Here is a 10,044-nt window from a genome sequence, read left to right as displayed (position 1 = left end):
TTTTTAACGAAGACAGGATAACTGCCTTTTCCAAAGAAGAAAAGCGCCGATTAGGATTTACCCGCAATGGCAGCCACCCGTCTCTCCCCACGCGGGCTGAAGAAAGCCTTGCCCAAGCCCAGCAACTGCCGGGGCCTCGCTTCGCCCAGCTCCTCCGCCGCAAACAACTGCTGCCTCCACGTCCTCGCCGTCGCCCTTTTGGCGGGGACGCCGGGACGCGACGGGACTGGCAAAGTAGATATTTTTTTCAATGACGCTTTTTGGCGCGACGCAACCGCGTATCCACGGCCTTTCTCCCAGCAACAGCAGCCTTATCGTTGTCTTCACCCCCTCCAACCTCTCACCTCTGCACAGAAAGGCAGCATGTCGAGGATGCCGCTCCCTCCGTCCCCTCCCCCCTCCCTCTCCAGCAAGGCCCCCACCCTGCCCTTCTCCCCCAAGAAGACGCCGCCGATGCCCGTCTACAAGGACCTGCACTTCAACCACGACCTCTCCGCCACCAAGAAGTTGCAGGTAACGCAGCAACTTGCCTCGTCGTCGAATTAACTCGTGCTGCGTTCTGAATTTACCTTCTTGCAGGCTGGTGTGGACCTGGTGGCGCGGCTGGTGGGGGTGACCCTGGGTCCCAAGGGGAGGAATGTGGTGCTCGCCAACAAGTATGGCCCTCCCAAGATCGTCAACGATGGGGAGACGGTCCTCAAGGAGGTACTCCCACTGACCTCATGCCGGCCTGCTCTTCAGATTCAGTACATGTTCCTGCAATGCTGGGGTAATTTTCGATCTTTTGGAGTGATTGTAATTTTCAGTAAACTCATTTGTTTTTTCTACTGGATCGTACAAGGTCGAGTTGGAGGACCCGCTGGAAAATCTAGGAGTTAAATTGGTCAGACAGGCCGGCGCCAGGACGAACGATATTGCCGGCGATGGGTGTACCACTTCTATAATCCTTGCTCAAGGCCTCATTGCTGAAGGAATGAAGGTATGCTGATACAGAATTGCACCGTAGTTCTCTATATTTCTTGGTTTGGAAAGTCATCAGAAGTTTTTGGTATAATGAACATTGACCGAAAATGTTGGGTAGACCATGGTCTACCCGCACTTATGCTCAGGGCCACTCACCTCTAGACACAGTTTACCCGGATGTGTGCACAGCGGGTAAGGTAAACTATGACGGGAGTCATTAAAAGGGAGATTAAGTGGGCTATAGTTGCTAAGTAAACCTACTAGTAGATGCTAGCACCATAGGTATAATATAAAATACTATATTCCTTGGAACTATGTGAATGTTGTCTCCTATGCACCATCACTATTCATACTTGTTTATTCCTAGTAGGCGAGGGAGCTTGCTTGTTTTATTTTTGTTGTTTATTCCCAGTTGTAGTATGATTTTGGCGCATGCTTTCTTTATAAGCTGTAAAACTCAACCGTATTTGCGGATGCGGCATACATTTTTTTTAGGTTTATAATAGTACATATTTATTTTTTTGAACATTTTTTAGGCTGTAAGACTTAACCTAGCATTTCAAATCATTCTGTAAAGTCTTATGGATATAAAAGACTACCTGCAGTGTGTCAGTGCAGATTTACAACTGTAGAAGTGCATGCTCTAGCCAATGCAACCAAAAGACCGATCTGATGGAAGAGACTAGGCAACACATTATACGTGAACAACTTTACTTATCCTTGCAAAATTCTTTCTTCTTCGTATGAATTTAATTTAAATACCAGAGGGCTCCCGTCTTTTCAGATTTTATTAAAAAAATTCAGACAAAACTTCGATTTTCACGAGCTGCAGTATGTCAGTACAGATTTACAACTTTAGTTATTCTTGCAAAATTCTTTATTCTTCATATGAATTAAAATACCGGAGGGCTTCAGTCTATTTCAAATTTTATTAGAAATTGTCAGGATAAAACTTCGATTTTCATGAGCTGCAGTATGTCAGTACAGATTTACAACTTTAGTTATCCTTGCAAAGTTATTTACTCTTCGTATGAACTAAAATACCGGAGGGCTTCAGTCTGTTTCAGATTTTATTAGAAATTGCCAGGACAAAACTTCGGTTTTCACGAGCTATTTAAAAAAAAGTGCTACAGTTCTTAGGTACGTGTGCCAGCCCATCTCGTTCAAAATAGAAAATGAGCTCACGCAGGCCTACTAGTATGTTCAATGATTAACGCTGGTTCGGGAAGGTTAAGGCTAACTAAAAAATTTGAATTCAAAGAGGGAGCAGATCCACATGTGAAACAGTAGTATATCATACGACGCCCACTATAGGTTCGGGTGGACCATGGTTCAGAAACTCACCTCTCGAACATTGACAGACACAAACAATTCTGAAACCTAAACCTGCATCTGAATATTTTCAAAAAGTAGGTTCTTGCTGCTGGAATGAATCCGGTTCAAATTGCGCGTGGCATTGGGAGGACTGCTGATGCTTTGGTTTCTGAACTCAAGTTGATGTCACGTGAGGTATGGTTTATCAGTTAATCTATGACTATGAATGCCTCTGTATGTTCCTACCAAAGATATCATAACATTTTGTAAATTAATGCCTTCTAGATTGAAGATCATGAAATAGCACACGTGGCTGCAGTTAGCGCCGGAAACGACTACGCTGTCGGAAACATGATTTCTGATGCTTTTAAAAGAGTAGGGAGGGAAGGCATGGTTAGGATTGAAAACGGGAGAAGCACTGTAAACAGTTTGGAGGTTGTCGAAGGAATGCAGTTTGAACGTGGTTACCTCTCACCGTTCTTTGTGACTAATCATGCAAATATGTCCGCGGAGTACACTGACTGTAAGGTAGTGCAGATATCTCCATCATGTCTCCCCAGGCCACTGCATCAGAAGATGCACACACATCATTCTGCTGGATAATTTCAAGAGTTATGTTTTGTCTTTTGTAGATCCTGTTGGTTGACAAGATAATTTCTGATCCAAGGGAACTTTTAAGGGTATGCTTTAGTGCTGTAAAAGAAGATTTTCCATTGTTAATAATTGCTGAGGATGTCGAAGAAGAAGCATTGTCTACTTTGACGAGAAACAAGCTATCAGGGATGATCAAAGTGGCAGCAATTAAGGCTCCTTCTTTCGGTGAACAAAAAACCCAATGCTTAGAAGACATTGCAATCATAACAGGAGGTACATAACTGGGTCACGAAATCAACTGATGCAACTCCAGTCATCAACATCTCTTGTTGGTTTTCAGGTACAGTAGTGAGAGATGACATGGGATACACACTAGAAGAGGCAGGGAAAGAGTTCTTAGGCTCTGCTTCTAAAGTAATAGTCAAGAAAGATTCAACACTAATTGTTACTGATGGAAGCACCCTTCATGCAGTTGAGAAAAGGGTTGCTCAGATAAAAGGCCAAGTTGAGGTATAGCCCAATAGTTTGATGCAAAACATGGAATAGTCCATGTGACGTTTTATATGTACGTACTGGATAAACTGCAGTTAAAGCTTCCTGTGGCTACCATGGACCTATGAATATGGTCATCTTAATGCGGTGATATTTTTCATTTCTAATTTTCAGAACTCAAAGGAGAGGTACCAGAAAAAGATACTGGGTGAGAGGATTGCAAGGTTATCTGGTGCAATTGCAATCATTCAGGTCATCAGGTGTCACAAGTATTTTTAGCTAACTAAGCAAAACTTTGTGTAACTAGCCTTTTGTGCTGTTTGGACTGCATGATTCTAATAATCTGGCGTCAAGTTAATTGCAGGTTGGTGCTCAAACAGTCATTGAGCTGAAAGATAAGAAACTGAGAATTGAAGATGCCCTTAATGCAACCATGGTACCACTAACCAATCTACAATCTTATTATGCGATGTTCTGTGAAGTACAATTTTCCTATCTCGTAACCACATCTTGGATATTTCAGGCAGCTATTGAGGAAGGTGTTGTAGTTGGTGGTGGATGCAGCCTACTAAGATTATCCCAGAAGATTGACATGATCAAGGAATCATTGGATAATTTAGAGCAGAAGGTAAAATACAATGGTTTCATTTACGGTGCAAAATGCAACTAGGGAAATAATGAGCATGTGGCCCTAATTACCACTGTAGAAATTATCTGAAGGACTATAGTATACCGAGTAGATGATCTAATGAACACACATTACTAAAAGTTTATAATAGCCATCTTGCTAATTTCTGGAGACCAAAAACCTAAATCTTGATCTATATTAAATCTGAGAACAAACCAGGCATATGAGAGGGCTACGTCATCCCGATTTCATTGCACAATTACCATTTGACAAACATAAAATGTTTATACAGAAGGACTGCAGTGCACAAGAAAAAAACAAGAAACTGCCAACAACTCACAATAAGACAATCAGTATTCCAAAATGCCGTACTACACATGGATTTCATTGTCCACCAAAGCAGTGGATGATTTGGCTTTGTGCAACCTCGATGTCTCGACTAGCTCCTCACGTTATGTTGCTGCAGAGACCGGGTGTACTTGGTGTCATCTTGATATTAATATATTGGCCCTTATAAAAACAGAATGAATGATGCACATAAAAAATCCATTAATTTATTTCACTCTGGCTCCTTATATCTATAATTCATCATATATTCAAGAATAAAACATATACTGCAATCCACAGGCTCAACTCGAGTTCACCACAATCCGGGCCTACTGGTGCAACTATGCTTTTGTAGTAGTCAAGGTGCTTGTGCTTTATCGAAAATAACGATTTCTTGATCCATGGATACTGCAGCAATACATATATAGTTTGGATGGCCATTTACCACACTGATAAATGCACTGTTTTTTCTGTCTTGAGCCATAACTCCTTTCATTGCTTGTTCAGATTGGTGCTGACATCTTCAAACATGCTCTGAGCTACCCTAGCACACTAATAGCTAACAATGCCGGGATGAGTGGCAAGTTCGTCATCGAAAAGGTTATCAATAGCGAGCAGCAGCTCTTTTGGTTCAGTTACATGCACATTTGTCTGGTAAACTATTCCCTACCCGAGGATAAATTCTGGCTAACATGCATTTGACTGCTGCTGTTGAAGGTGCTGGCAAATGACAATGCAAGTTATGGCTACAATGCTGCCAACGGCTGCTATGAGGACTTGATGGCTTCTGGAATATTGGACCCATCAAAGGTTAGTGAAACAATGATAGAAGGATGGTTAAAATAATCCTATGTCTCTCGAACTAAACCAATTAATAACGCTGACTGGCATCACTAACTCTGCAATTCGTCTGCCCTGCACAAATATGTCAGGTTGTGAGGTGTTGCATAGAGCATTCTGCTGTTGTTGCCAAGTCTTTTCTCACCTCCGACGTAGTGATCGTGGAGGCGCAAGAAAGCAAACCGATTCGCGTAAGGCCCCCAATGCCCCCTAGGAACCTGATTCCCCCAATGCCTGCATCAGGTAAACTATATTTGCACCTTCATCATCATATAGAAAGATGCATCTTCTCTTCAATATCGTTCTTTTCAATATGGTGCTTACCTTGGTCCGATGCTTTCAGTTTCAGGTATTCGAGTGTAGCATTCACGCTCTTGTTTGGAGCCACCACAAATGTGCGTGGGATGAATAATTTTGTGGGCAAGTCTGTCAAGATATGAGCTGGAAGAAAGATTTACTACCACTTCCGATTAAACATTGCTCTTAAGGAGAGGAGAGCGAGGGTCCTCCTCAGGCCGTGTGTGCAACGTTTTCCTCGGCAGAGAAGAACTCAAAAGATGCCAACCAGAGCGCCCATGGGGGCTCTCCGGGAAGTTCGTACAGGCATTCACACTACAGCTGCGGTTCAATGTAGTGCACACTGACAAGTTTATGCGAGCAAATAGCATCCCATCATTTTGCTGATGAAACTAATCAATCTTTTCCTTTGGAGAAGCATGATGCCCGAAGGCAGGAACACAGATACAGTACTAATTAATTTCGTGTGCCTGTGCGGGGGATAGTGGAGCCTTGGGGGATTGGACATATGGTATCTTTGCACGTGCCGCTAGCTAGAAGGAACATGACACTGGCACATCTCATGATCGAGAAGCTAGCTGGCCAACTGAAAGTAGGTTAGCTGATGAGCCATCGAGGACACACATGTGCAGCTGATACTCTACACGGAACGGGTGCGTCGTGTAACACGGGTGGAAAGTGGCGTCTTCATCACCTTGAAGAACACGTTGGGGTCATTCATGTCGACCCCGCCGCCGCCCTCCGCCGGCGGCGCCCACTCGAACTCACGCACGAGCGTTGCCAAGAAGCACTTGATGTTCACCATGGCCAGACCCATGCCCGGGCAGAACCTATGCCCCGCACCAAACGGCATCATCTTCATCTCCTTGGGACCTGCCGATGGCCCAACGCCCTCCGCCTCGCCTCCGGCCAGGAACCGCTCAGGCTGGAACTCGTCGGGATCCGTCCATGTCTTCCTGTCTCTCCCGATGTCCCCCACAACAAACCGCACGTTGAAGTCGCCGGTCGGCACGGTGGTTTCGCCCAGCAACGTAGCGTCCTCGGCGCGGACTCGGCGTGGGACGAACGGCACCGATGGGTGCATCCGGAGGCTCTCCAGCACGACCGCGTGCAGGTACGGCATCTTGCGGAGGCTCTTGTCGACGGAGACCGTGTCCACGGCGTCAACCTCGCGACGCAGCTTGCCTTGGACCTCTGGCTGGATGACGAGGTGAGCGAGCGTCCATTCGATGATGGCCACGATCGTATCCGCGCCCCCGCCGAGGAACTCTGACACAAGGCTCACCATCTCGTCGTCTCTAAGAGGATGTCCATACCGCCCGTGTCGTCACTGGGGACGCGGACATCGATGAGTGAGTCGACGTACGGACGCCGGACGCCGCCGTGCTGCGATGAGAGGGAGGAAGAGCTCAGCTTTTTTTTTTCGCGATAATACATGTCTCATTTATATCATAAGGATCATAGTACAAGCCACGTACAAACTGACCTGACAAAGCTGAAAAAACAGCAAAACGCTAGCCTTTGCACAAAGGAACAACAGCCAAGAAGTAAAATCTTTATCTTTACCTCTTTACCTACTAATAAACCAGCGATTGCTTCTGGTGGTATGTCGCCGGCTGTTTTGCATAAAAGACCCTCTGTTTTAGAGAAATCAACCCGCAGTCCCTTTGTTAGTGGATATGGAAAAACGATTCGTTTTTGCACAAAACACCCTGTGGTTTAGAGTATTCAACCCGTGATCCTTTTTAAATCGGGACGGGGTGGCGGCTCAAGCGGCTGGGGGCGGCGCGGCGGTTGGAGCTTGCAGGGGGCGGATCCATGCGAGGCAGGGGCCGGGGAGGCGGATCCAGAGGCCGGCGGCGAGGTGTGGTCACCAGTGACGACGAGGATGGCCGGAGCGCGGATTCCCTGGCGGATACATGGAGTCTGCGGCTCCTGGGCAGGAAGGAAGGGAAATGAGGGAGAGAAGGAGGGAGTAAGGAGGGGCGGCGCATCGACTTAGGTAGGAGCTTGCCGGAGTCGGGCGATGGTGGACGGGCACGGGAGACGGAGCGATCCGGCGCGGCGGCGCGAAGTCCTTGCAGGTGGCGCACCTCGGCCGTCATCGAGGCCACCGCCGCCGCCTGCCGGTGCAACGAGGCAGAGGAGGATCTCCTGGTTTTGCTCCGTCGCCAACTCCAAGTTCACGGTCGTGGTTCTAATCCCTCTCTTGCCACTCCACTGTTTTCAGGGACCTTCCACTGTTTTGATTTACTCCCTTCTTCCATCTATATAGGGCCTAATACATTTTTTAAGACCGCCTTTGACTATTGACAAGATTAATAGTACATGACATGCACAATGTGAAAATTATATCATTGAAAGCTCCTTTCACACACGAATTTAACGGTGTGCTTTATGTAAGTTGCATGTCATATATTATAGCTCTAATATTTGGTCAAAGTTAGCCTCAAAAAACGCATTAGGTCATATATAGATGGAAGGAGGGAGTATTGTATATGTGCAGTTCATCTCCCAGTCGCTGGCTGGATTGTGCCTATATCTCTCATCGTTTTTGTCAATCAGATAACCTATCAGTAGGAAATTATTTTCCTCCACTTTGCAAGACCACATAACCAATTTACTATCAGCGGTCTATACGATTAATTTCTAACTTTGCGGGGTCATTCTGACTCGGCATCTGTCACACTCTAACAAGTGTTTGTCTTTAATTTCCTACACTATATTGTGCAACAAAATTTGCTCTGTGTGCATGAGTACTAATAATTTAGGTTATTTCGTTTTTTTTTGAAATGATGATAAAATTGAGTTAAGCGGGTTGGAGCTACTACATCCCTAGCCCGAGTGGAATGAGCTCATGGAGCGCCTCGAAGGCCCTGATAACGGTGGCAGTAGGCGTTGCCATTAGATCTGGAGGTATAGGGAGTCACCACGAGGAGTGGCAACCGAAGACAGGCAGCATCGACTGTGTCAAGCAAGCTGTAGCAGGCCTGCGCGACTCCTTGCCGATCACTTGACAGTCCAAGCCTGCAATAGTGTCGATTCAGGTAGGTGTGTGGCATGGCCGAATCCTGTCCGATCAGGGCCAACCAATGGACATGTTATATGCATCAATCTCCCAATCCAACAGGCAATACATGTCTGCAAACGGTCCTAAAAAAAGTCATTTGATAAGAAAAGTAAGTGCTTAGTTGTGCTCAATTTTCTCCTAAAAGAAACAGTTAACTTGTATAGCTTGCATCAATGACCTTCATAGTCCATACAATATTTTATATGCATCAAAACTAAGTTTTGTATGCTGCAGAAACTCAGGAAAATATGGTGGTTCTACATTACTAGGCAAATCAGAGGAGACTACCCAATCTATAATGACAGGTGGTGGTAGACACCTGGTATTTCTGCATTGATGAAATGTCTTTTGTGGAACTCAAAAATGGAGAGAGTTCAGAAAAAATAAATTTGAATGGAGTTTAATACTGGTTTCTTTTCTGCAGAATAGTAGTGATGCATTCTCTTCCGACAGGTTCCAAATGATGGTTATTCTGCAGGATTGGTAAGACAAGCTTCTGGAGATTGGTTTCTCATGCAACTCCTTGTGATGTTGAAATTAGTGTATCGCTCATTTCTTTCCTTGCTTCCTGTAGCAGTTGCATTGATAGTAGGTTGAGAATTCATTTATGGAATAGTCCACTGATGTTCCGTAATTAGCTTTCTGCTTACATTAAACTGACTGTACATTTGTGACAATGCAACAGGGAGATGGATGTAATGTCCTTGTCCGTGCCATTTGCTTTTGTGGGAAGAAACAAAATTGAGGTAAAGAAGGCTCATAGCTTGAAGGCGTTTGGTCCATTGATGTAGTAACTAACGACTTCATTTGGCTGCTAATTCCTTTGCCTGAAAGCTGTCTTTCAAAGCAATAATTTACTCCATCTGTCATAATTTATGTACAGTAGTTTCATGGTTCGCAGTGTGGTTTTCAATGGTGGATGTGACATCCGATGATTGCCCAGGAAGAAAGGTGCGGGGGAGAGAATCAATTTGTGGTTTATGAATGGAAACCTTGTGTCAACATGTTTGATATGTTTGCTTATTACTCAATGGTATGATCACTGCAACTTTTATGTTATTTCGTGAAAACGACAATCAACTAGGGCTTAGTTTATTTTTGGTACTGATTTATAGTTTGTTTGGTAATCACATCACACCTTCTTAAACTTTAGACAGTTAAATTTGATTTATGTTTCCTCCTAATTCATCTTTTCTGCCTTTCAGGTTGCATTGGCAAATGGGGCCTCAACAATCTCTTGTGCCATTTGAACTTTAATTTGATTATCGATGAAGCAAGATATTCTAGATTTATCGAATCCTATTTTTTCATCAGATCGATATGGTTGTCTGTATAAACTACGGCATAAGCTTCTTTGAGCAGCTTTTTACGGTATTTCCGTCTTTTAGTTTCTCAGGAATTGCATCAAAGTACCAACCTCAGAGTTGAAAGTAAGGGCTGCAGATTTTTCACGGATCAAATAGGAACCACTACCACAGTACTGGCCTAACTTCTGTACTAATGCCTACATCAACCGCAT

At 44.7% G+C, this 10,044-nt stretch overlaps 3 protein-coding genes across 3 annotated transcripts; 2 read left to right on the top strand and 1 right to left on the bottom strand.

Moving 5' to 3' along the window:
- Positions 1-348: 348 nt before the first annotated feature.
- LOC125527643 (ruBisCO large subunit-binding protein subunit beta, chloroplastic) lies at positions 349-5,872 on the top strand. Its single transcript, XM_048692153.2, has 14 exons — positions 349-513; positions 580-705; positions 842-979; positions 2,377-2,472; positions 2,563-2,805; positions 2,910-3,144; positions 3,212-3,381; positions 3,538-3,615; positions 3,728-3,799; positions 3,887-3,991; positions 4,826-4,918; positions 5,036-5,128; positions 5,251-5,401; positions 5,502-5,872. The coding sequence occupies exons 1-14, from the start codon at positions 364-366 to the stop codon at positions 5,519-5,521; spliced, it is 1,770 nt and encodes a 589-aa protein (XP_048548110.2). The 5' UTR covers positions 349-363; the 3' UTR covers positions 5,522-5,872.
- A 133-nt stretch (positions 5,873-6,005) lies between these two features.
- On the bottom strand, positions 6,006-7,110 carry LOC147985715 (cytochrome P450 77A1-like). The gene has a single exon (XM_087544225.1). The coding sequence runs from the start codon at positions 6,741-6,743 to the stop codon at positions 6,096-6,098; it is 648 nt and encodes a 215-aa protein (XP_087400351.1). The 5' UTR covers positions 6,744-7,110; the 3' UTR covers positions 6,006-6,095.
- Positions 7,111-8,547: 1,437 nt separating this feature from the next.
- LOC147985714 (uncharacterized) lies at positions 8,548-9,460 on the top strand. The gene is made up of 5 exons (XM_087544226.1): positions 8,548-8,634; positions 8,760-8,830; positions 9,004-9,067; positions 9,211-9,263; positions 9,418-9,460. The coding sequence occupies exons 1-5, from the start codon at positions 8,548-8,550 to the stop codon at positions 9,458-9,460; spliced, it is 318 nt and encodes a 105-aa protein (XP_087400352.1).
- Positions 9,461-10,044: the final 584 nt, after the last annotated feature.

This window comes from Triticum urartu, chromosome 2A (genome assembly GCF_056163025.1).
Source record: "Triticum urartu cultivar PI428250 chromosome 2A, HENAU_Tu73, whole genome shotgun sequence".
Taxonomy (NCBI): domain Eukaryota; kingdom Viridiplantae; phylum Streptophyta; class Magnoliopsida; order Poales; family Poaceae; genus Triticum; species Triticum urartu.
Note: the sequence above shows the minus strand (reverse complement) of the source record. Positions and strands in the feature narration are given on the sequence as shown.